Below are 27,863 nucleotides of genomic sequence, written 5' to 3'. Positions count from 1 at the left end.
TCATAGCAACAGTTCACTGATTGTTTCTCTGGGCTTTCATCCATCTCTGTCTTCAGCATAATTTTCCTACATGCTCCATGCATCCTATCCTTCTCCACACATGACATAACACCAGTCTCGTCACAGCACCATGGCTACTTTGAATCAGCTCACATCCATTTCAGCACTTCAGGTCTTCACTTTCGAAATATGGGACACATAGAACATAGAACATAGAACATTACAGTGCAGTACAGGCCCTTTGGCCCTTGATGTAGTGCCGGCCTGTCATACCAATCTGAAGCCCATCTTAACCTACACTATTCCATGTACGTCCATATGCTTATCCAATAGCGACTTAAATGTACTTAAAGTTGGCGAATCTACTTCCGTCGCAGGCAAAGCGTTCCATACCCTTACTACTCTCTGAGTAGAGAAACTACCTCTGACATCTGTTCTATATCTTTCACCCCTCAATTTAAAGCTATGCCCGCTCGTACTCGCCGTCACCATCCTAGGAAAAAGGCTCTCCCCATCCACCCTATCTAACCCTCTGATTATTTTATATGTCTCAATTAAGTCACCTCTCAACCTTCTTCTCTCTAACAAAAACAGCCTCAAGTCCCTCAGCCTTTCCTCGTAAGACCTTCCCTCCATACCAGGCAACATCCTAGTAAATGTCCTCTGCACCCTTTCCAAAGCTTCCACATCCTTATTATAATGCGGTGACCAGAACCGTTCACAATACTCCAAGTGATTTGCATCTTTCTGGCAGTTCACTTTGGCCACAGGGAAGCACTTATATCTCTTGTATTTGGACAAGGTGTATCTTATATCTCTTAATATCTTGCTTGGATTCTGCCGGCCTCTCTGGCTTTTATCATTTTTGGCACATAGACTTTTCAATAGTTATTACAGGCTTTCAGCCTCTGTGGCTTGTATTATTATTTAGTACGATAGGAAAAGCATGTAACTTATCACAGTCTGGCACACTGAGCAAAAAAGGTGGTGCAGTCAATGCAGTATGGAGCTGGAGGAACACAGCAAATCAGGCAGAATCAGAGGAACAGAAAAGTCGATGTTCCGGGTTTACACCCTTCATCAGGATCAGCATAAACCAAAAATGTCGACTTTTCTGATTCTCTAATGCTGCCTGACCTGTTGTGTTCCTCCAGCTCCATACTGTATTGACTCTGACAAAAGCATCTGGAGTTCTTGTTATCTTCAAACAAGGTGGTGTGTATATTTCTGAATGGCATCTTGCTAGGTCAACGGTACACTTGGAGCATAGGTCATCAGGTTACCCAGCACACACTGCATGTACTTCAACCAAATGGCCATGTCTGAATGTCACAGCCCTTAGAGGGGTCAACCATGCACGGTCAAGAGTGTCACCATAATCCGTCAAAGGTATTATCCAATTCTAGTCCATCGGTTTGCATCCATCAGTCCTGCAAGTCAGGCGCAGCCAGCTTGGAGATGTTTGGTCTCTCAGTTTGGGATACAGTGGAGACATCGGTGATGAGGAAGGAAGGGAGGTCAATTTTTCCTGCAATGAGACAAGAGGAATGTGATGACAATAGATGGAAGAGCAATTAGTGAAAATGTCAGTGCAGAGGTGGTCATAGTGTGTCTCTATTATGTGTGTGGGAAATGCAGAAGGAGGCAAATGTTCATAGTTTAGGAGGAAGAGGTGGGCAAGAACCCTGACTGGACATGACTCATGAATTAATGTGAGTTATAGCATATGAGTGTTGGTGGGAGGTGGTCAGGCTGTATTAAAATGAGTCATTGCCCTGTGAGCGTAAGATAGCAGACAGAAGTAGGGGCACTTACCATTGTGAAGCACTGATCATTATTGTAAATAAAAATGGCCCTAGCACCAATATCTGTGGCATAGCACTAATTACAGGTTGTAATGCCCATGTACAGTACCAACCCATGAATTTCATTTGTCAAAATCTTTTGCCAAGAAAATGGGAAAATACGACTAATTAATTTATTGGTTTAAAAAAAAGACATTGTGGTCAATGGTCATCTTGTAGAATAGATTCATTGAATAAAGTGCATAATAATGATTTAATTTGAATAGTGTCCTATGGCAACCATCGATATGGTTCACATTTCACAATCAGTGTAGAAGTGAATTCCCAGTTTTGGAAAGACTTTCAAGGGTTCTCAGGTTAACTTTTATGTCGTGATCTACAGGTGTCTGGCACATAAACTTGCTCATTCTCACTGTTGCTCAGGACTATGTGACTCTTAACTGCCCGCTGGGCAATTAGGAATGGCAATAAATGTTGGCCTAGCCAGTGACACCCTCATCCCGTGAATGAATTTTAAAAAAACTGTATTGTTGCTTTTTTTTCCTGATTTTCTTTGTGATTTGCAGATTTTCATACTTTCTATGTGCATCTTTGACATTTTTTGTTTATTTTTGTTCTCAGATTATAATGAATTTAATTGTGATCATGAAACAAATCCCTGTGGGATTGACGCCTATTGCAACAGAACAACATTTTCACTTTTCTGTGAGTGTCGGCCTGGCTTTCAAAGGAACAAAGCCTCAAAGCAGTGTGAAGGTAATTAACACATTCTTTATTGTATAGGATTTGAACTTAGAAGAATAGTTTCTTATATTTAATTAGGAATGTTGTGTTTGGAGCAGGGGTAGGGCATTCAATCCTTCAGGCCTATTCTGCCATTCAATAAAATCATGGTTGATCTGGATTCTCTCCCAACTCTAGTTCCCTGTCTGCCCTCCATAACCCCATAAATACTTACACATATGTTATTGGGTCAAATCTTAAAATGAAAACATTATAAAAGTGACTATCATTCTGACCTCTTCCAATTAATAGCAAAATGTAGATGAATTATTCAGTCACAAAACGTGATCTTTATTCTCAAATTCATTTAAAATAACCTTTAAAAGAGATAATTCATTTAATAATGTTACTTGGTGTTATCTAGAATATTCCAAATACAAGATGATAGAGTGAGTTAGAAATCTGTCCTTTCATCTTTAAGGCCAGAGTTCAGTGGCAAATCTTCCCATCGTTGCTGGTTGCAAGATTTGGTGTATAGTTCAGATAGGCTCCATTATGTCTGTAACTCCACAAAGATATGAAACAAATCTGGTAGAATTAACTTCGATGAAATTTTAAAACACATGGATTGATTTCCAAGATACAAATGTAGTGACATAACAAGAGGCGCTGTCCCCTTCATTTTACGGTGTAGGCACTTTGCTGGTATAGTGCAGAAGGAGCTCTACAATCAATTCATATTTTATACCTCTTATATTTGTTTGTTGCCAAGGCTGAACAGAAAATACTCATAATGCTTATTGTGATGATCAGTTTAGCAGAAAGCATTAAAAGAACATCAAGAGTGAACACTTTTTAACCTTCTGAAGATTTTCACTGCTTTGCAGGCCTATGTTTAAAGAATCTTAAGCAAATATAAACAGTGTGAGTTAATGGTAACATGTCATAGTCAGATTCTAATGGATGAATGATAAATAACACAAACATGGTTTCCTGTTCAATTTTGTCATGTCTACTATTCGAGATCTGATATGTCAAAATTAAACTAAGTTGCATGGAAGAACTTCTTAAGTTTCCATCATTTGTTGATAATGTAGCTTCAAATCAATTAATGCTTTTTGTGCATTCTTTAATCCAAAAAGGCCTTCCCTATTTAACAGCACGTGCTTTGATTTGTTTCCAGATATTAATGAGTGCCTTCAATTTGGAACTTGCTCGCAATACTGCAATAACACAAAAGGATCATACTTGTGTGCCTGTGGAAAGAACTACAGAAAAGCTTACAACCACAGTTGCAAAACAGAAGGTAATGATGCAAACTGATTGCATACTAAAATAGTATTTCTGCATCGTAATTGTTAAATGTTGATTTTACTTTTCAATGTGCAATCTCGTGTTGACTGTTCATTGATTAAATAATTCGGTATATATTATTGTTAGATGGTATTGATTGTTGTTGCTATTTATGATGTGTGAAGAAAACATTTTAAAAGTATATTATTGATGTTTTAGAATTTTACAAGTTTACATGTTTCCGCAAGATTTTAAAAAATGGCATTACTGCATTTTAGCCCCACATTTGAACATGCTTAAGATGAGTCGGCAAAATCAATCTTTTAAGAAAAATGAAACTTTGACTCCAATTATTCTTGACTTGTTAAAGAGATCATATTCTGAAAAAAAAGCCCATATTTCCTGAGCACCAATTTTAGCTATTTCACTATGGAGGGAAGCAAATATTCTATATTTTGTTATTTCTTCTGTTGTGATGCTGGTAACGTTTAGGCCAAATGTGATATGAAAGTTTCTGTTGTGACAGCATGATAATAACTAAGTAATTTCAATTAATCTCTGGATCAACCAGTTTTAAAAATGAGAGCTGATCTTGCTGGAGCATATAAGATTCTGGGAGAGGTTCACAGGTAGAAAATGGGATGATGACCTCCTTAGAATTAAAGAGTTAAGAAGGTCTTGTGAAGCAGGCAGAAGTGCCTTTACCTTTGAAGGAGAAGCTCCAGTTTTGAGCCTCACTCAGGTGTTTGTTATCAAGAAGAGTATGTAATGACTTGGCCACACAGTTTGATTATCAATCTTTAAATCCTTTCAATACGCTTACAATAAGAGCAGAAGGGCCTGCCGTTCAGCCAGAACCCTATAGTCAATGCAACGCAACAATCTCTGCAAATTAGAAGGCTCTGTGTGCAAGGTTTTACCATGCGTTGTATTTTCTGTTAAACATCCTTCTTGTTTGATGTCACTACCAAATTCGTGGAGCACAGTTTCAGAAGAAAGGGTCTACTGTTTAAGATGGAGTGTAGGAGGAATTTTTTCTCTCAGAGTGTTGTTAGTTTTTGAAATTCTCTGCCAGGGAGAACAATGTAATTGGGAAATTGAATGTGTTCAAGTTTGATTTGGACTGAATTTGATTAACAATTACATTAAGGATTCTGAGGAACAGCATAAAATTTGAGATCTGTCTACAATCAGGTCAGTTCATGATAGAACAAGCTTGAGGGTCCAAATGCCTACTTCTATTCTTTTTAATTCATTCACCAGATGTAGGCTTTGCTGTCTAGACTAATACCGATTTCTCATACATTAATGTCCTAGAAAGGATAATGATAAGTTGCCTTCTCAAAAAGCTCCAACCTATATAGCATATACATCCAAAAATGCTATTCAGGAGGGAGAAATTTGTCTCAGTTATGGTGAAAGAAAGCAATAAAGTTCCAAGTCAGAATTGTGTCTGGCTGGTAGGGGATTTTACAGGTAGTGATGTTGCCATGTTTCTTCAGCCATGGTATTTAATCTGGAAAGATAGTGATCTTCACACTTACATCAAGTTTAAAATTAATGAGAGGATCGTTGACATAAACAGGTTCTATCAAATTCAGATTCAAAATACTGGCAATGCTGCATATCTGGAATAAAAATAAAGTATTGGAGAAACTAAGAAAGCCTGGTCACATCTATCTGGAAAAAATGACTGACGATATTGGGAGTCTCAAGTCTCGGGCATTTTTAATTTTTGCAGGGTCTGACTAGCTGCATCTGTGAACCACTCATGGTTCTCAAAACCATGGCTATGGGAGGCAGCTAACCATTCAAGTGGCTAACAGCTCCATTGAAATGAGAATTTTTATGTCTGAGCCTTAAAGTGTAGTGGCTAGACCAGGTAAGAGTTCATTTGGTCCCCGGGCTCCTTGGGATGGGAGTCAGGAATACTTGAGGGGAGGCCATCCAGTAATCTTTAGGCATAGAGTTCATATCTCCTTTGAGACTGTTAGGGATGGAGAAGATTGCATAATTAGTGCATAAACCCTCTTGGAACTATCCAATTTGTCAAGACCTGTCAACAGGATGCTTTGTGGCTTGAAAGGGTGGAGGTCATGGTTTGGATCATGCTGTCTAAGGAGTATTGGCAAGTTGTCGCACTGTATCTTGCAGATGCTACTGAAGGGTATCAATCAAGAAGGCTGCTCTGGCCTAAATGGTGTTGCAGAACTGAAGAAGAGTCATACTCAACTCAAATTGTTAACGCTATTTTTCTCTCCACATATCTGCTGAGTGTTTGTTTCAGATTTCCAGCATCCACAGTATCTTGCCGTTAGATCTTCTCACACTTCTCTGTATTAATTTCTATCGGCCATTTGCCTTCCCATTTTACAAGCTTATCTATACACTGATCCAGTTAATCCCACTTCTATCATCAGCACATCTTGACATTTTATTTAGGATTCTAATATAGAAGAAACATATTAATCTACATATCTGAATAAAAAAGTAGCAATATTGCTCTTAACATAGGATCTTGAGTAACCCTCACTGTCTCTGTGTCAAACTCCTGGAATTCCTTCTAGAATGGCATTGTTGGTCAACCCACAGCAGGTAGAATGCAGAAGTTCAAGAAGGCAGCTCACCACTACCTTCTCAAGGGCAACTAGAAACAGGTGTTAAATGCTGGTCAGCTGCCAACATCCACATCCAATGAATAAATAGAAAGGAGTCACCACTGTCCACCATCCGCCAGTCTGAAAAGCAATCATTTTCCATAGCTTTCTATTTAACGTCCTGAAACATTTTTAAAATCTAATTTGTCATTAATTTGTATTGAGTACAAGAGTTGGCAGGCCATGTAACAGTTGTATAAGACCTTGGTTTGGCCACATTTACAGTACTGCGCACAGTTCTGGTCGCCACATTACCAAAAAGACGTGGATGCTTTGGAAAGGGTGCAGAGAAGGCTCACCAGGATGTTGCCTTGTATGGAGGGTGCTAGCTATGAAGAGAGGTTGAGTAGATTAGGATTATTTTCATTAGAAAGGTGGAGATTGAGGGGGGGACCTGATTGAAGTCTACAAAATCATGAGGGTTATAGACAGGGTGGATAGCAAGGAACTTTTTCCCAGTTTGGGGGACTCAATTACTAGGGGTCATGAGCTCAAAGTGAGAGGAGGAAAGTTTATGGGTGATATGCGTGGAAAGTTCTTTACGCAGAGGGTGGTGGGTGCCTGGAATGCGTTGCCAGCAGAAGTGGTATACGCAGACATGATAGTGCTCCAACCTCCTACATGGATGGGCAGGGAGAAAAGGGATACAGACCCTTAGAAAACAGATGACAGGTTTAGACAGAGGATCTCAATCGGCGCAGGCTTGAAAGGCCAAAGGGCCTGTTCCTGTGCTGTAATTTTCTTTGTTCTTTGTTCTTTGTTCCTACCCCAAGCAACTTATTTTTATTAATTGATAGTCATAGAGACATACAGCACAGAAACAGACCTTTTGGTCCAACTGGTCCATGCCGACCAGATATCCTAAAGGAATTTAGTCCCATTTAGAACAGAGTCTTAGAGATGTGCAACACAGAAACAGACCTTTCAACAGCATGGAAACAGACACTTTGGTTAACATTCAATATTTTTGCCAGAACGTTTCTTACAATTTATATAGGCAATCTCTATTGCACTCACTTCATCAATCTCCTCTGCTACTTCACCAAAAAGCTTGATTGGATTAGTCAAACACACTATATCTTTTACAAGTTTGTGTTGATTCTTCATAATTATGTCAAATCTTGCCAAATGCCTGTGTATTATTTTCGTGATTATTCCTCTTAAAGCCTTATCCACCAATAATGTTTAACTCATCAAACTATATTTACTCAAGTAAGGACAGTGGCTCATGTGAGAAAGTTGAGACGACAGGTAGATCCCATTTCTGGAATGATACTAATTATGATCTGTGCCAATATACAATCAACAGGAACTGAGTCAATTCACTATCTAGATTGGGAGAAGGGGATAACACTGAACCTCTTCAGAATGCCTCTGAGCTCAAGCATAACTGGCTGGGAAACATTAAAATCAAGCACCAGAATTATGCGTAGAGGCTGCAATCTGAGGAACTAGCAAGAAAAGAGGATGGAATTAATTGCAAGTGTTTAATTAAGCCAAAAGAAAATACCTTCAATCGCATTGATGTTTTATTGGAGGAGCTGTTGAGTCAGCCATGAATAGCTGTTGAATGAGTAGGGTGACAGCACATAGGCATTGAATAGATTGAGAGAAATTGTGAAAAGATACACCTGAATGCCATCTCGTTACATGTATAACCCAACCTTGTTTTTTGATAGTACCGAAAAGGTAGCATGAAATTGAGGAATTTTGTTCAGGTCATTGGGTAGGGATCTCATTCAAGTCACCAACTAATTTTGATAAATTCGACTAGAATCTCCTCCGAGATTCAGACTTTATTGCTCTCAGTTGTTGTTTTATTCTCACCTCATACTGTATAATACTTCCAGTTACCAATCCGATTTGGAAGTAACCCTGAATATTTCACAACGTAAACCTTCGTTGAGACTCAATCTACACTCTACACTCAATCTACATGTTCCATCCACCAAGTTTCCAGCAGCTACAGTATGTTTTTGTTTTAATCCAGATGCCTTCAATCTTGCTGTATGATTCAACATTTTGTTTTTACACAATTGGATTAAACATGACCATTAGTGAGTTTTTTTTTATTGCAATCTCCCCAAAGATTTCATTACTAGTAAATGTAAGCATTCAAAGAAAATGATTAAAAATTTGCCGAATACCTCTAAAATTTGTTTTTACTGAGTAGCTTGCAGTGACGGCTGGAAGATTAACCCTCAATAACTAGATACTTGAGGATGCTTGGCAGCCCCTAATGACACTGGCAACAAATGTCTGTAGCCAATACATTTAATTCCAGTGCACCACCTCCTGTCATAAATTTAACTTGTTTTTGCTATGTGCCCGATTAACAACAATGGACCTGACTATATATTTCTCACTTTGATAAATGCACACATCACCAAACTTAATTCTGGAGGATCTTATTATTATATTCCGTTCTGCCATCAACTTATTACATCTTGATTAAAAATTGAGATATATCTTAAAGCTGAGAGGGAACTTCTCAATTTTTGAAGCGTGTCCAACAAAACATGGGTTAAATATTTAATGCAGGTTAATTTCTCAGCAAATAAATGTATCATGTAAATTCACTGCAAGGGCAGCAAGCATGTTAGCCAGCAATGTTTAAAAGGAAATTTTGTGTTATGCGTGTGTGGCAAAAACAATTGCAAGGCTAAGGAGAAAGAGTAAGGGTGTGGAACTGGCTCGATAATTGGATGGCTGAATGACCCAGCACAGACAAAAAGTACGGAGGAGGCAGTAGCATAGTGATAATGTCAATCAACTAGCAACGCAGAGCCTCAAGCTCCATTGTAATGGAGCCATGGGTTTGGAAGATCATGAAATTTGAATTCAGCAAAAAAATCTGGAATTAAAAGCTTGCTACTGCCAACCACATATCTTTTGTGTATAAACGCATCTGGTTTATTAATATCCTTTAGGGAAGGAAATGTGTCCTTTCCTGGTCTGGATACCAGTGAGTGCTCTTACGGTGCAGTGATACTGACCCTAAATCTGGGTCAGAAGGTCTGGGTTCAACTCCCAACTGCTCCAGACGTGCCATAGCATGTCTGAAATGGCCTAGCTGCCCACTCAACTCAAGGGCATGCGTAACAAATGTTGACATTGCACATGTTGACAGTGGGCACATCCTATTATGAGGGTCTCTTGTGGAGCAATGGTAGCGTCCGTCACTGAGGAAGGAGGCCTAGGTTCAAGTCCCACCTGCTCTGGAAGTGTGTAATGTCATCTCTGAACAGACCTGTTGATCAGAAAATATTCAAAACAAAACAACCTGAGAACAAAAGCAGTCAAGAAGTATGGTAATTACTGAAGTTGACAAAGATCTTGCCCATTGGCTGGAGAGCTAGAAACAACTCTGTGTCACTGTCTTTGATGAAGACCTTTTGTCCTAAATGCCAGCCAGGCTCTTAACCAGACAGCGCCAGCTTTTGCAGGATGAAGGATCCCTGGGGCAGAATCATAGAATTCCTACAGTGCAGGTACAGGTGAAATGGACCATTGAGTCTACATTGACCCTCTGAAGAGTATTTCACCCTATCCGCATAACCCTGCACTGCCCATGGCCTTTCCACCTCTCCTACACATCTGCGGACTGTGGGAGGAAACCAGAAGAAACCTTGCAGACACAGGGAGAATGTACAAACTCCACACAGATAGTGATCCAAGGCTGGAATTGAACCTGGGTCCTTGGTGCTGTGAGGCAGCGGTGCCAACCACTGTGCCACTGTGCCACACTATTCCTGCCTGTCCGGAGCTACTTGCTAAAGAGAGGTCAGCAGCTTTTCATTGATTGACAGTGCGTCCGGATGGCCATGTCTGCTGCTGGTGGTGCACACCCCCAAGGACTAGGATCACTGTGGGCCCCTCACCCAGGTGATTGATGGAGGGAGGGGGTCATAGGAGTGTGACAGAAAGGAGTTTTGCAGGAAGAGACGAGGGAATGTAGGTAGATGTGATTCTCACCAGGCTCTGCTCTCCCAATGCTAGTTGACTCGATCATGCTCTGACTACATAATCCCTAGGAAGCCATAGGTAACCTGAGAACCTGAGGATTGCTTTTAGCACTCCAACACCCAATATATCCCCTACCCATTGCTTGGTAAGTACAGATAGTGGTGGATTGAGGCCCTTAAAGGGACATAGATCGGTGGCTGCATGTAAGGCGCCTTCCCACCACACGTTAAGCAGAGCACTGAGAAATAGCCTGTTTTTCTGCTGATTCTCAATTCTAAACCTTTAATTTAAAATGAAAAATATCCTCATGTTACAAGCAAAATTGGTGTCATAAATGAAGTATCACACATTAATTTACGCACTTTGCTATCGTCCTGTGTTTTGTTAAAAATGGGTGAATGGATTGAGAGATAACACCTGTTCACTCAGCTAGTGTGACAGAAGTTCAGAGAGAAAATCAAACAGCAGCTATGTGAGAGAAAGAACAGTTTCCGCATTCCCGTCCTTTCTATTTACAGCTCATTAAATATGGAAAACAAGCTGATAGAAGCATGGTAGACCAACAGGAGGCTGGAAGAACACAGCAAACCAGGCAGCATCTGGGGAAAGGAGCAGTCTACATTTTGGGCATTGCTCTTCTTCAGGACTGGATATGGGGGTAGGGGTAGCTGCAGCTAATGAGAAGCGGGGAGCGCTTGAGCCAAAATGGTAATGACAGGTGGACACTGGTGGTAAGTATGACCTGGTTAGTTGATGGAAGGGATGAACGTGGTTGATGGCTTGAAGAGAGGGTCAGAAGGTGGAATGGAAGGGAGAAGGTGGGCCTGGAAGGGCACCCCTGGGGATGGGTGGGAAGGCAATTTGAAATTGGAGAACTCAGCGTTGAGTCTTCCAGGCTGTAAACAGACAAAAGATATGGTGTTGTTCTTCAAATTTCTGTTCTGAGCTGATGCGACATTAGAGAAGGCCAAGGATGGACATGTCGTAGGGGGCGGGGGGGGGGGGGGGGGGCGTGGGGAGCGAAGTTGAAGGAGGTTAGGTTGGCGAAACAGTCACCTAGTCTATGTTTGGTCTCACCGACACAGAGAAGACCATATCCGGAGCATCAGATGCAATAGACTAGCTTGGAGGAGATGCAGGTGAAGCTTGGACTCACTTGGAAGGACAGTTTATCCTGAATGGAGATGAGGGAGGTGATGTGTAGGCAGGTGTTACGTCTTCTACAGTTACAGGGGAAAGTTCTCAGACGGTAGAAGTGTTTGTAGGGGTGTGTGGCATGAACTAAGGAGTGGTGAAGGGAATGGTCCTTGTGGAAAGCAGAGAGGGTAGGCAGTGAAAAATGTTCCAGATGGTGGGGTATAATTAGAATTTGAGGAAGTGTTTGAGTACGATATGTTGGATGCGGAGGCTGGCGGAGTGAAACTTGAGGTCAAGGATGACCCAAACTTTATTATGTTTGAAGGGGAGTGGAGTTTAGAGCTGTGGAGCGGGGCAGGGAGAAGGCATGGTGGAGGGCTGTCTAGATGACAGAGGGGGGAAAGAGCATTGTTTGAAAAAGGCAGACATCTGGGTTGCTTGGGAATGGAATGTCTCCTCATCAGAGCAGATGCAACTGAGACAGTGGAATTGGGAAAATGGGATGGAGCTTTTGCAGGATACAGGCTGGATAGGAGAGGTAGTCTAGGTAGCTATTGGAGTCTGTGGGCTGATAGTAAATGCCAGTCCATCAACTGTAGTCAGAAATGGAAACGGAGAGGTGTAGAAAGGGAAGGGAGATTTCTGAGATAGACCAAGTGAATTTGAGGGTGGTTAGTTGTTAGCAAAGTTGATGAACTACTCCAGCTCAGTTTGGGTACAGGATGCAGCACTGATGCAGTCATCAATGTAACTTGGAAGAGTTGGGGAACAGTACCATTGCACATCCTGAAAAGTGATTGTTCAACATAACCTGAAAACAGGCAGGCATAGCTGTGGTCCATGCGAGTGTCCGTGACAACACTTTGGAGAAAGTGGGAAGAATTGAAGGAAAAGCTATTGAGAGTGAGGACTAGTTTGGCAAGGTGGAAGAGGGTTTTGGCGAGGGGGAACGGATGGGTCTGTTGGAGAGGTAAAAACTGAGGGCCTGCAGGCCATCATTGTAGGGTATGGACATGTATATGAATTGAATGTCCATAGTAAAGATGAAGCCCTGGGGGCCAGGAAACTGGAAGTTACCAAAGTGGCAGAGGGTGTTGTTTGCGTCCCTGATGCAGGTGGGGAGTGCCTGGTTCTAGCAGGACAGAATAGAGTCATGGTAGGAAGAGATGAGATCAGTGGGGCAGGAGCAAGCAAAAGTTGTGCAACAGTTTCAAATCACCCTGAATTATTTTGTGTAACCAAGGCTTATTACTGATCTCACTTCTCTCCTTTTACCTTCCACCAAAACTGTCATACATTATTTTCTTTGACCTTCTACCCTATCAGAAAACTTCTCTTTTATTTGGTCCCTTCTTATGCACACCCCTTTCCTTTTATTTATCATGTCTTTAACTTTTTCAACTTCTGATTCCAACAGTCAACCTCAAGATGTTAGCTTTCTTTGTCCCACCATCTGACCTGAGCAGTTTTACAGTGTTTTATATTTTTATACTTCATTTCAGTGTTAGTGATGCAGCTGATATTTTATCACTCAAAATTTTGATACTTGCACATATGTCTCCACGTTTCTGGCTGCTGGAAGACTTCCGTATATTTTTCATATCTTTATATATAAGTACCGAAGCTATTATATTTAAGGGATTTATGTTCGAATTTTCCCACATACCCCATATGCATTTTATTTGGCATCATGATTTTTTACTCGAGAAAACAAAAACTACTGTTTTTTTATGTCTTGTTTTAAAACTCTGATGGTTAAGTTTTGGCATATCACCATGGACGAGTAAAAGTTACATTAGGTCATATGGTGACTTTAATGTTCTAAAAGGTACTTTGAACATACAAACAGTGATATACCTGCACTACTTTTAAAATGCATCTCCGGTACACTTTAGGGAATCTGAGTGGCATTTGAAGTGAATAATTAGCATAGATATTGCAGTAGACTCTTATTCACAGATGGCATTTTGCTGAATGATGATTAGAAAGAACTCCCAGTTTATAGAGGATGAGCAGCCAGCTGTCAACGTTCATGTAGGAAGTGTAGGGGTAATCTCCAGAAGGGAACTGCGTGAACAATGAAAAATATTTACCACAGATGTATGGAATAATAGAGCAGAGAAGATTACCATTTACCCGTTTTGCTTGTGCCAGCCTTTGAAAGATCATTGAAGGCCATTTTTCTGCTCTCTATTTATTCATCCATATCTCTGCTTGAAGCTAGATGGATCTTTGGCTCTTTATCTGCTGATGTTTCATCCTGAGCTGTTTTCTTAGCAGCTTTTGTCATTGATAGCTTACCATTGTTTTTCACTCTCGTGGTGGTAGAGCAAGGAGTCAAGTCTAAAGTCGATCTCATCAGTGGAATATCAAAGGGCATCAATGAGCCCATTGGGATTTTTTTACAACAGTCAGCTATGGACATCATAACTGAGAACATTTTTAAATTTATTAATTTCCAGCAATATCCATGTCCCAAGAATGATTTCTGCCAAAAGAATTATTAATGAATTTTAAATATCTGACCCCATCTCTCTCGAGTATTAGTCCGGGCCTGTGAATTGTTAATTATTAATTACTAATCCAGTGACATTACCACTGCTCTACTTTTTCCCTTCATGCAACTTGCAGGCTTAGTTAGCAAGAGACTGAGAAGGCAGGATGAAAATAGCCTGAGGCATAAGCAAAAAAATGATTGCTAGAAATCTGAATGGTATGTAGAAATTCCAGGAGATGCAAACAAGTTCGGTGACACCTGTGGTGAGAGAAAGAGAGTTAACAGACAGCAATTTCAAGTGCTGGTAGGCGTAGATCAGGATAAGGAGGGTCCAAAAAGAGGGTTCAGAAACCTTAACCAATTGGCTCCATAACAACATTCCCATCTCCCTTGGTTTCAGCAGGAGGTGGGATACCAGCAAAGATTGGTTACCCAACAGGTTGCAGTGGAGGGTGAATCCAGGCCCTTCTTGGCACAATTAAAGGTATGTTCAACGCTGTCTCGCTTTTCCAGCCAGCATACAAGATACAGGGAAGCCATCCTGAAATAGTGTTAACCTCCCAGTTGCCAGCCAAGAAGCTATTGGAGCTGGAGACATCATTCACTAAGAAGTTCAATAGGGAAGGTTCCGCACCAATATATAGCTGTAAACACCGGAGTGTCTATCACTGTGGGTGGGAGAGGGAGACTTTCTTCTTCATGAGAAAAAGCTCTGAATCTTTTAGCCTTTCTTATACCTGTGGTCAGTAATGAGGAATGGAAGTCCCTTCACACCATACTACATACTTCTATTGCACCATTTTCCGATGGTAGGACACCTGACCTTCAGAGCTGATGTCCTCCTATTGGTTCTTCTGAGTCAGACACCTGCCTGCTATCCCTGAAAGGATGCTCTTCTAGAGGTGGTCCCTTAATTGGCTGGTTCTCCAAAACCTTTGTCGTCATGATCGTGATATTTCAGAGTTCCAGCCCTGCAGGTCATTTTGACAGGGGCATTGAGACATGGGGGAGGAAGTTCTGCATGATTTTTCAAGTTGAAGGCCTTTCATCAACACTTTTGCACCTGAAAAATTTAACTTTGTTATTCCTGCCATAGATCCTGCTGACCAAATGTTTCCTGCATTTTCTGTTTTTATTTGCCTGAGACAGAGTGCAAGAAGAGCTGTCTCACTCTTACGGGACCACAGGCCACCAGTTAAGGAAGCCAGGCAATATCAACTAAGAATCATGAAGGATGACTTAAATTTTATTTAATGCAAGGAATAAAACTTGGTTACTAGGCAGCAGATCAACATTATAAGAATTATTGATAAGTGGTTAAAGTGAAGCAGTTTACATTTAAACAGCATATTTAATGTAGCAAAAAGTCCCAAGGCACTTCTGAGAAGGAATGATGGATGGACACTACTTATCAGGAACTGCAAAGAATGACATTAGAAATGCTACTGTGAATATGGATTTAAAAGGAGCAAAGGGGAGAAGTTAGTGATTGGAATATGCTATAGGCTACAAGGGGTGATAGGTATACTGCTGTGACAGTCATAAAATAGATCAGTGCTTTAAGTTTGAATCACAAAGCTTTAATTCTTTCCAATAGTACAACAGAGCCAGTTTGCGAACCGGAATTTATTGAAGTTATTCGAGTCTTATTTGAAAATTATTTGTGAAGAAGTCTACAGTATTGGAATTGCGATTAATGAGGATTTATTAAGTCACATAGTAGACAGAGGACGCACTTCATACTTCATGATCATAGTTATGAAGAAAGCAACAAAAATATAAATTTAGTTACAAAATCACCTTGAGAATATAAGAGATTAAGCAGATTTTTTGAGCAATTAGCACATAAACAAAGTTAAGAACATTTTTAATTGTTTTGTTGGCTGAGAAACCAATTTATTCAAGAAATAAGTCAACAACAAAGGTTAAAAAAAAGCTTGAATAGACGACTAAAGTTATCAACAGACGAAGTAGCAGGAGAAAGCATTTTAAAACGTTCGAGAAAAGACAGCCTAGAACTCTCTTAAAAAGTAATGGGGAAAGGAAAGGTTAATGAAAGACATGGTAACGTAGAAATCAGCCTAGGCATGAACGGGCAGACCTGAGACTGTCCTGAAATTAAGGCTCAAATTCATATTTCAGATGGGCTGGCTGGGAATTATGCAAGAATTAGAAGTTTGAGCTGTGGCAGCACTTGTTAACAAGTTCTGGAGTGATGTAGTTTGATTCAGCAACAGAAGCCTGTTGAGGGAACTCTTCCAATCGTCTTTTGTTCACAGAAAATATAATTTAACTTTTGTTACCAACTGGGAAGCTGCTGTAGAATCTTTGACAAACCAAGACTAATGACAACTCTCCTCAGCTCTTGAGGTTACCAATTCTCAATGTGGTTCTCTAACACACACAAACCATTTGGTGATGTAACCAATGTCTGTGCAACTTGCGCATTGTACATCAGACTGCTAAATCAATTTGCATTGTGCCTATATTATGAGTGAGAAATGGGTTCATTTTTCAATTTCTACCTCACACGAGGAGAAACGTATGTGCGAGAGGTATCCCTAGCAGAACAGCAAATGTGTCAAAAACAGGAAAAAGGGGATTGAGGGATGTCAATGTTATCACTGAGCACTGAACATTGAACAATGCAAATTTGCTGAGAACCTAAATCACTATTTCTTGATGGGATCATGAATCAATTAGGCCAAACACTCCAAAATATCAAGATCAAGTTCAACAGTGAGTGTATACTAAAATATGTTTGAGATTACATTGGAGAATATAAGAAGTGTATAAACTCAAGGTAGGTAATACTTAGGGTTTTCTCACCCCTCATTTTGTGATGATGAATTGTCTCAATGGAAAATGTTGCACCAGATCGGACTTCTCCAGAGCTAGTTAGGTCAGAGCCACACGCTGGGAACTAAAAAGTATTAGATTTAACATTTATATTTTAAAAGAAGGTAGGAAAGAAATAGCAAATTACTGATGTGAGAACTTTCGCTCAATTGCAAGGAAATTGTTAAAACCTGTTACGAGGGACTATATAATGTTGAGTTTACTAAATAGCTAGAGTCAGTTTAAGACAGACAGATTGTGCCAAACAGATATGTTAACTTTCTGTGAACAGGTTAAAGCTAAGATGATCCGCTGTTGTGATTGTATTCTTGGAAAAGGTTGGGTAAATTAAATTGTTTGAGGAAGGTTTCTAGAGCCTATGATCTTTTCAAGGTTTCTGTTTCTTCAATGTTGATGAACTATTTATAATTTTGGACTTAGCATGAGATATACACAGCAGCATCTCTCTTCAAGTCTTTCTGTCATGTAATCTCTGGCATCACAACTGGTGTAATAAACTATTTGCATATTTAATATTCGCCCTTTTTATCTCCCAAGTCACTATCTTCATATATTTTCTTTCCCCTACTCATGACTGTTTTCTGTATAGACTTCAAAAAGGCACATGATATTGCCTCTTATAAAGTACAATTTTATTAAAAATCAAACTAATAGAAAAAAATTATAAGTATTTGGTTGACTAAGATTGAAGAGGTAAGCTTAGTGAGTAGTATTGCGTACTGATGTAAAGATGTTGGGTTTCGACCCATTTGATCATTTTTATAAACAATTGGGAAGTGGGCATAAATCCAAAGTGCCAAAGACACAGGTAATGTCAAACTAGAAGTGCTGACAAAAGATTATCATTGATATCCCAAAATTCAGAGACACCTAAAGAAATTAAATCTGTAGGAGAAAAATAACTGCAGATGGAATTTAATGTCAAGTGTGAAGTTATAAATTAATACATTGCAGAGCTGAGTATTATATATTACTGTTAATTGTCACGCGTATAGTATGTCAGGAAAAGAGATCTAAGGATTTGAGTGACCAGGTTACAATCATTGTTGTTTTTTTATGCAGTTGCAAAAGCAAATCAAAAGTTCAACTTTAGAGCTTGGGAATTATTAAACCAAGAAAGCTACACTCTCAAAGTTAATCCAGAAATAAAGAGGCAGAACCGGGTACTGTTTTACTCTTCTGGCTTTTAAGTGTTTGTTAAGTTACGGGGTAGTGCAAAATCAGGCTACTTCATTAATTACAGAACTAAGGTGACAGAGTTATGAAGGAAGATATATGCCCTAGAAATCTTCTCAGTTTAAAAAAGGTTAAGTACCGATTTGATTAAAGTAATTGAGATTACCTATGGTTTGGAGGGCAAATGCTCAGTATGGCTCTTCTGCCAGGTTATGATTTCAAATTAAAGGTGCAAAATAAAAAATGAAAAGAAGAAGCTATTACTTTTCATTGATTCAGCAATAAACATGTAAAATGTGTGCAGTATCCAGAAAAAGGAGATAAAGTAACACATTATGATAGGGTTCAACAAGCAAGTTTCCTTCAGCAAATAGAATTCAGATTTATTAGGTTCATAATAATTATAGATGTTAAGCTGATCTTACGGGAAGTTGGATAACAGATTTGATGGACCAATGGTTCACACTTGCCTGAAAATTAATCTATGTTCATAATCCTTAAAATGAATGGAAACATTAAATGTGTGGCTGTAAGGTGTAACCTTTTCTCCTTGTAATCTTCATACAGGTTCAGAACATCAAGTGCTCTACATTGCAACCAGAAATGAAATCCGCAGTATATATCCATTTGACCCTAACTCAGCCTATGAACAAGTGTTTCAAGGAGACGAGACTGTCAAAATTAGTATGATGGATGTATATATTAAAGGCAGAAAGATCTTCTGGACCAACGAGTACACCGGCAAAATTTCCTACTTAGACATCTCAGACAGACGGGAGAGACAGACAAGTGATGCTACAGATTTGAATGTAATTTCAGAAAGCAAAAATCCATAAAATTATTAAGAATGAACATTTAATGCAAACGCATTAATAATACAATTTACAGTTGATTTTGGTACCCATTTGTTTTGCCAATCCCTGTTTTACTTATGCTTACCATTTCTCTTTGTCTCTGTTTTGGCTTTTCTTTTCTTTTACTCATTACTGATAGTGTTTTGAAGCTCCGCAGTGGTGTGATGCAGTCCTGAAAGGAAGAATACTGAATTAATTTTGTGACACTTCTTTTTAATAAAGGCATTAATCACTATTATCTTATTCCACACTAAGGGCAACACCAGGATTTTAATACTCTTATCCATATCATAGCTTTACAGTTGGTTTACTCAACAAAAGAGTGCAGATGTGTGTTCAGAGAGTGTTATTCGAATTTAGGAGTTTTCTCGTGCTTTTGGTTAAAACGTCATGGTTCATTTTCACCAATTATTTCTTTGCACAGAGAGTAGTAAGGGCATGGAATGCCCTGCCTGCAACAGTAGTAGACTCACCAAGTTTAAGGGCATTTAAATGGCCATTGGAAAATGGATGATAATGGAATAGTGTAGGTTAGATGGGCTTCAGATTGGTTTCACAGGTCGGTGCAACATCAAGGGCCGAAGGGTCTGTACTGCGCTGTAATGTTCTATGTTCTATATTTCTAGAATACTTTAGCAGAATACTGTTTACGTAGTGTGTAATTTCCACTAATATCATTGTTACCCAGTGAGTGAAATGGGTATGCCCTGAATTTACTTGTTTTTCTTGATAGTTGAGTGAAACGAGAAAATCCCTACTTAGCATTTAACCTTTTACTCATATTGGAACAGTTAATGCCATCCCCTCACCCATCCTTTACTATGAGACATATATTCGTCAGCGAAGAGATCTCTGCTGCTGTTACAATACTCATTATTTAGCATAGTGTCATATTCTTTCCTTATCTACAGAGAAGCACCTTGTTTCTTACTTCTTTGTTTTTCTTGTCATCTTGCATTTGCCCCGGCAAAGAAATATTTAATTCTGGATGTCAATGAGAAAGCAAATATCTACGGGTGTCCCAATAGTCAGAGAGTTAAAAATATAAATTGTTCAAGCAGTCATGGTTTATCAGATGTGCTATTTATTTTTAAATCTCTTGTATTTACCCAGTGTTAAGCAATACAATTTATACTGGTGGCTGATGTGTAACAGTTTTGTGTAAATCCTTTGTACTCGTAATGAATATAGTATTTTGAATGCTTTATTTATGACAGTAAAGGGTTTGGAAATATATATTCTTGATGGAATATTGTGTTAATACAATGGAAATGAGCTAAACTCAATTAATTCTCTGATCTTTAACGTGTGCAAGATCTGAGGAATCTATCTATGTGGCTTGTCAATTTACTGGTGAGTTAATTATGTAGATCTAATAGATGTCTTCTCCAAAGTTAACTTTTCAAATGTCATAAAAATATGAATTTTTAATGTGGAAAAGCAAAGTGCATTTCTACAAATTCTGCCAAAGATTTGTCGTATTGAGTATCAGTGGTTGAATACTTTATTGCAACGATGCAGCATTCTTCTAAGCCTGCAGCTAAACAGAAAACTTGAATGTCTCCAGTATATTTTAACCTTCCAACTGCATGTTAAATCAAGTCAAACATCTACTGGATATCTGATTAGCGATATAGGTGTGATAGATGTTTGGACTCTCTTCCACAAATAGAGTGGACGCTGGATCAGTTGTTAATTTTAAATCTGAGATAGATAATTTTTTATTAAACAAAGGTATTAAGGGATACAAACCAAGCAAAAGTGTATGGAGTTAAGCCTCGGATCATCTGTGATTTCACTGAATGGAGGAACAGGTTTAAGGCGTGAATGGCCTACCCTTGTTTATATGTTTCTATGATCTTACATGATGAATTGGCCCTCATTTCATTTTAATCCCATCTGATAGAATATTGTGCAAGAACCAGTTTTCGAGAGGTCGTAAGACAGTAAATGCTTCACAATTTACTCACACCAGCCATCTCTGTAACTATTAAGTGGAACATCTGTAATGCAAAAGCACAGCAGAAATAGTAAAGTATAATGGTAAAACAGCTTTCTTTGCTGAAAACCTGTAGGATAACTCGAATAACATGCCCTGCTCATGTGAATTCATTAATCATTTTTTTAAAAAACTGAGAGTTCCCAAAAGGGTTAGAGAATACAACATTAGAACAGATATTAAGCTTAGCTTTGTGATTGTTTTAAACTTTGAGTCAGGAAAGCCTAAGTTCATGCACTCTCCAGAGACTTTAAGACAACAGCAGATACTTGTATGCAGTATTAGCAGATTAAACTTTAAATCAGGTCGTAGAGATAGTAGGAATTGCCGATGCTGGAGAATCTGAGATAACAAGGTGTCGAGCTTGATGAACACAGCAGGCCAAGCAGCATCAGAGGAGCAGGAAGGCCGATGTTTCGGGTCGAGACCCTTTTTCAGAAAAAGTGTCTGAAGAAAGGTCTCAACCTGAAACATCCACTTTCCTGCTCCTCTGGTAACTGCTTGGCCTGCTGTGTTTATCCAGCTCTCTGTCTTGTTATTTTAAATCAGGTATTATTAATTCCATGATATTATTCAAACAAAAGTCATCCTGGTCTCCAAGACAACATTAGTTATTTGCTTTCAGGTTTCATTGCTCTTTATGGGACCTTGCTGTATGTAAATTGGCTACAGAGTGCTTTGAGACTTCCTTAGGTTCTGAATGGTGACTTATACATGCAAGTTAATCCCAACAAGTATTGCTTAACACTTGGGCTGTGGAACAAAAAAATCTTCAAACTTAAGGATAAAAAGAACACGATCTGACGTTTTCTTAGAAAATACTTCTGTTGAAAAATGTCCAATTCCAACTTCTCAAGGTAAATACAATGTCATTTTCATTTCTATTTTAGATTCCTGGCTTCCAAGCACCACAGGGCATCGCAGTTGACTGGGTTGCTGAGAATATCTATTGGACTGATTCTTTCCGAAATGTCATCTACGTGGCTAAGATTAATGGACAAAAGTACAAACGACTTGTATCTGGGATGATGGACAAACCCTGTGCAATTGCTGTTGATCCCAACAGAGGGTACAATGCTATATCTTCCATCTTTTTAAGGGCTGTTGAATCACTATTCAGAAAATCAAGATGCACGCTTCCCAGAGAATAGCCAATATGAGCTGGCTGTCTAATGCAGCAAATTATACTAAATTTAACCATTCTGAAATGCTATATAATTTATAATGACAAATGCTAGAAATCTGAAATAATCCAGAAAATGGTGGAAAAAGTAAATGGTCAGGTAGTATCTGAAACAGAAAGGAAACACAATATTTGGTGCATCTTGAAAGTAAAAAGTTAACTTGCCTTTTTTTCGATAGCAGATGCATTTTTTTGTCATTTTTCAGTTTATTTCTTTCAAAAATGTCTTCCCTTTCAGGCAAAATGTTGGTATTGAATTCTGTTTAGACCAATGGTTGTCATTTCATTTGAATGCAATTGGTTATAACAAAAGAATGACTGGTTTACCATACAAGAGTTTATTTTAAGTGTTAAAAATTATTAAGGTTTCCTTCATTCCAAGCAATATTAACTGGATCTTACATAAATTCTGTCAACTATGTTATCTTAGACCGAGAACAAATGGCTTTAAATAGTTCTCGTGTGGGGTCAGGGGAAAAAGGGGGAAAGGGTGTGTGAAGTTATTCTGATGCAAGATTGAAAACGATACGCTTTCTTTTCCATCTTTTTTGCTTAGCACTTTTTTTTGTCAAATTTTCAAAATATATAATTTGAAGTTGCTTGTAATTTCTAAAATAGACAGCTGATCTGCTGATTACAGGCAAACCTCAAAGAGTTGGGTCAGTCTGCTCCAGCTAGCCACTGAATGCGTGGAGTGAGCTGGCTAAAAGACAATGTTTCAGGGTGGTTTGCAGAAGAAGGAAGAGGCTGCACAGTTTCTTGGCCGTTATACTGAGTGTCAAGATCCAGAGGAGGGATGACCTATGCAGCAATGGGAACACTGTTCACCTCTTCCTCCTGACCCTCTTTGTTATAGACGCTGGTGATGCTTTACCAAATTGACTATTTGAAATAACAGCCTTTGTGTGTTTAATTAATAAGATTATCCCTGGAGACTTTCTTGCTCAAAGGACTGATATCAAAACTAAGAAAATAACAGTCATCAATGTCCAATTTGCCAACTAAATTCAATTTCAAAGTTCACTTGTGAAAGAGTTACAATGGTTATTTTGTTCTATTTATGTTAAATGCATTGTTTTGATGCATTTATTTATAATGGAACGGTGTAGGTTAGATGGGCGTCAGATCGGTTTCACAGGTTGGCGCAACATCGAAGGCCAAAGCGCCTGTACTGCTCTGTAATGTTCTATGTTCTATGGTTTCAGAATGATGTACTGGACAGACTATGGTAAACAGCCCAAAATAGAGCAATCTGCCATGGATGGAACTTTGCGAAGAATTCTCATACATAAGGACCTACAATGGCCTACAGGTAGTATAAATGTCTGCAATGCCAGAATGAACTGATTTGCATTCTTATTTTAAAGATAAAATCAGAAATATTGACTTGGGTATATATAAAAAAGGATACAGGGATCAGCCTACCTGTAGCAATCAGCAAAGGTTTTGATAAATCTTTGTGACTGAGCGTTAAATAAATAAGCTTCTGTTTTGATTTGCAATGCTGGATGGGAGCATGGGAAAATATAATGATACCATATCAAGATATTAAAGGGAAGGGGTACAGAAGTGTTGTCAATCAGAATCCACTCACCAACTATACAGTGTTCTTTTCTCATTCAGCATTAATATTTTTCTCTTTTACTTTGGTACTTCTTGTGAGTCGTCCTGATGACTACAAGACAAAACAAAATGTCAACAAAATGTATCATTTTTCAGCAATGCTCAAGTTGTGTGCTAGCAAATGACGAATTATACAGGAAAAATCTCCTCAAGTTAGCTCTCAGTTGTGGTAGCAAAATTGGTCGCTCCTTGATTTTTCTTCTGATTAATTATTATCAAAATGTGTACTCATTTATCCTTAATAGTCCCTATCATTTTCAGAGTAAGAATTATAATATATAATAACATTTTATGATACTCAAGCAAGGGTAACAGAGGATGGAAGGAGAGATGGAACCTTTCATTTCATTGCACTGGAGAATTGTCTCCTTCAGCTATTCCCCATGCAGTCATTTTTGTAGATGCTGTCACAAGTACCTTGGAATATCTGATGAAATTTACCTTTACAGTGTCTACTTCAGCAAGGAGGCAGAGATAATGTGTTATTTGATCTGCAAGCAACCTCTATCACAAAGATAGCACAGCCAGTAATTGCATGTTCATCATACCTCTGCGTTTTTAACAACCTCAAATTCAGTTCAAGATTTCACAAGGGACATGTCTGACATCAAACAATGCATAGCTATCTTGTTCACTGGGGGAAAAAAAGCAATATTTTTCTTCTCCAGACATTTAGCAGCAGAATGAAAATATCCTTCAAATCACAGGATTCTGCAAAGTCAAGAACATTATCAGTGATACAAAATGTGCATCAACACCCTAACAGACCAACTAAGGTTTTCACGACCCGTATAGGATTTTGCTTTAATTGTGGCCACATACGAATAATCAGCGAATGGACCATTACAGTTTATTCCCATTTGATCATATCATTTTAACCTTAAGGCAATTCTCTGTTCTTAAGCTATTAGAAAGAGAAGGCAAACAACTTTGATTTTTTTTTGAGAAAACAAAGCTTTTCGCTTCTTCAGTCTAATTCATTTATCGAGGGTATGAATCACTGGTAAATTTATTGTCCTTTCCTAGTTTAGCATAATGCAATAATTATGAAAGAGGTAATGTTGAAGCTGCATTAAAACCTAATGATGCCACACAGTCTTTGGGTAGAGCATAAGCCACCTAGCATAACGTTCCAATGGAGACAAGTGTATCAGTTCTCAAGAACTCCTACAAAGATGCCCTGGGACTGAGATCATTAACCTTCAACAACTACTATTGTCATCCATTGTGCCAGGCATGACTCCAACCAGCAGAACATTTCTCCCTAATTCCCATTAATTCCAGTTTCACTGCGACTTCTTGACGCCACACTCCCATCAATTGTTGCCTTGATGTCAAGGGTAGTCACTGTTCCCTCACCTCTTGAGCTCAGTATCTTTATGCAGTTTTGTATCAAGACTGTGATGGCATCAGGAGCTGAGTGACCCCTCGTGGAACCCACATGGAGCATCGGAGAGCAGGTTATTGCTGAGCAAGTGCCGCTTAATAGTGTTGCTCATGACCCATTACATCAATTTGCTGATGACTAAGAGTAGAATAATAGGATAGTAATTGGCTGTCATCGAACTAAAGTGTACAGATATTTTTTCTCTGTTTCTGTGTTAATCTTACACAGAAAATATGTCACATAAATTTTTAAACAAACTTTGGAGAGTCTAATTAATAGGACAATGATAGAAAATATGTTTACAGGAAGAAAAATAATGTTATTTCTATAATTGTAATACTCACTTCTAAATTCTGTATTCTTTTTCCTTCTTAGGACTGGCCCTTGATCATTTCAATCAACGTTTATACTGGGCAGATGCCAAGCTTTCAATTGTTGGCAGTGTCCGGTTTGATGGCAGTAATTCTGTTGTTGTTGCCAGCATTAAACAAGGTAGCATGTATTTCATTTTCTTAGCTCTTTATATTTTTTTGACTTTAACAGGGAAAATAAAAATTGTTCAGTAACTTAGTAATGCCCTTTTCTATGTTAGTAAAGATTTAAGAATATGTTTCTTGTTTGGAGGTATCATAAGTCCATTCAGTATTGATGTCTTTGAAGATTATATTTATGGAGTGACGCACACCAACAGTCGTGTTTTTAAAGTTCACAAATTTGGATACACTCATCTTGAATATTTGGTGTCAGGCCTCAATGATGCCTCAGCTACAGTGGTGTTCCATCAGTACAAACAGCAAGACTGTGAGTAATAGCTTAATGAAACAAAATTCAGTGTGAATAGAGTATAAAAGGATGCCTTGAATCATGAATGCTGTCAGTAACATGCACTTTCTTTCTGTTCCACAGTGCCAAATCCTTGCAATAAAAGGAACTGTGATTGGCTTTGTTTGCTGAACCCTACTGGTGTAACATGTTTGTGTCCAGATGGAAAGAACATGATTAATGGAACATGCGTTGATTTGGACTCTCCTACAGCACTACCTTATGGTGAGTAATTCTGTATTTCCCAATATTGATCAGTTCGGGTTTTAAAAAAAACTCTCAAAATACCAAGCACTTCTCATTTTCAAATTAAAGGCTTTAAAATGATATGACGTTTGAATATTTCAGTCTTTTGTTAAACATTTAGCACAATTTCTTCCCCCCTCACTCTACGAAAGGCATGTAAGTGTGTATAACAGAATTTTTTTTCACTTTGTCACCTACTAACGTCAACATCATGCTCTTATAATCAGTTCCATCCCTGACAGATGTATGTGAAAATCATACTCTGAAAATATCTAAAAGGGGCATTGTTATTCAAGAAATATCTTTGATCATTTACACTTATTTTGAAAACATGAATTACAATGATATACTTCTCATCATCTATTTCAATTTTTCTAACTTGTTATTTCAGTAGTAGATGGTATTACTGTTTAGTTCTAATCAATTTCAAGCTATTGAATTTGGCTGTCTGAATCCCTGTTTAATAAAATTTGAACTAATGAGACCTGAAGTAATTTCCTACACATGATGGATATATAACTGGTTAGGACATTGTTCTTCAGAGGGCAGTGGGAAGCACCTTTCTTAAACCAAGGCAGCTCATACGATTTAAGTATACCACAGTACTTACAGGGAGGGAGTTCCAGAATTTGGCCCAGTAACAATGAAGGAACAGGAATATAGTCCCATGACAATATGGTTTGTGGCTTAGAGCCGAACTTGCAGGTTGTGATCTTCCTATGTGCATGCTGCCCTTGTTCTTCTCGGGGTGTATGGGCTTGGAATGTATTGTCAAAGGAGCCTTTCTGAGTTGTTGTGGTCCATCTTGTAGATGGCACACAGTGATATATTATGCTTTAGTGGCAGAAAGGATAAAAGTTGAAGATATTAGCTTGGGTCCCAATCAAGCAAACTGCTTTGACCTTGATGATACAAGGTTTCTTGAGTGTTTTTGGAGCTGTACCCATCTAGGTAAATGAAAAGTATTTCATTGCAATCTTGAATTATGCCATGCGGAATATGTACATGCTTTCACGAATCAAGTTACTCATTTTTGAATTCCCAGCCACTGATTTTTTTTTTAGTCACAACATGTATATAGTTATCCAGTCCAACCTGTCTCTGCCTCCCTAACCGGTTCTTCCTCTCACCCATCCCTTCCTCCCACCCCAAGCCGCACCCCCAGCTACCTACTAACCTCATCCCACCTCCTTGACCTGTCCGTCTTCCCTGGACTGACCTATCCCCTCCCTACCTCCCCACCTACACTCTCTCCACCTATCTTCTTTACTCTCCATCTTCGGTCCGCCTCCCCCTCTCTCCCTATTTATTCCAGAACCCTCCCCCCATCCCCCTCTCTGATGAAGGGTCTAGGCCCGAAACGTCAGCTTTTGTGCTCCTGAGATGCTGCTTGGCCTGCTGTGTTCATCCAGCCCCACATTTTATTATCATGTATATAGTTAATCCATTTTGGCTACTGATCAACGGGAACTACCAGGATGTTGATAATGGAGGATTCACCAGTGGCAATAATGCCGATGAATGTCAACAGGCATCATTTGGATGTCCTCTTGCTGAAGATTGTCATTGCTACCCAAAGCTTGATGAGGCATAATTTGAGATTTCTCACCTTTTTGTTATGTAAACAATTGATAAG

The 27,863-nt window shown here is 38.9% G+C and overlaps 1 protein-coding gene across 1 annotated transcript in view; it reads left to right on the top strand.

The window, feature by feature from the left end:
• The window catches only part of LOC125454115 (low-density lipoprotein receptor-related protein 1-like), a 1,886,982-nt gene that overhangs the window by 1,778,373 nt on the left and 80,746 nt on the right, over window positions 1-27,863 (top strand). The window contains exons 74-81 of the mRNA XM_048534492.2: window positions 2,427-2,561; window positions 3,712-3,834; window positions 18,681-18,922; window positions 21,857-22,035; window positions 23,355-23,461; window positions 25,535-25,651; window positions 25,784-25,960; window positions 26,066-26,206. Of these exons, the coding sequence (XP_048390449.1) occupies window positions 2,427-2,561; window positions 3,712-3,834; window positions 18,681-18,922; window positions 21,857-22,035; window positions 23,355-23,461; window positions 25,535-25,651; window positions 25,784-25,960; window positions 26,066-26,206 (1,221 nt within the window). The remainder of the gene's footprint in view (window positions 1-2,426; window positions 2,562-3,711; window positions 3,835-18,680; window positions 18,923-21,856; window positions 22,036-23,354; window positions 23,462-25,534; window positions 25,652-25,783; window positions 25,961-26,065; window positions 26,207-27,863) is intronic.

The sequence above is a fragment of the Stegostoma tigrinum genome, chromosome 7, assembly GCF_030684315.1.
Source record: "Stegostoma tigrinum isolate sSteTig4 chromosome 7, sSteTig4.hap1, whole genome shotgun sequence".
Lineage (NCBI taxonomy): Eukaryota > Metazoa > Chordata > Chondrichthyes > Orectolobiformes > Stegostomatidae > Stegostoma > Stegostoma tigrinum.
The sequence above is the reverse complement of the archived record's forward strand: the minus strand, read 5'-3'. Positions and strand labels throughout refer to the sequence as shown.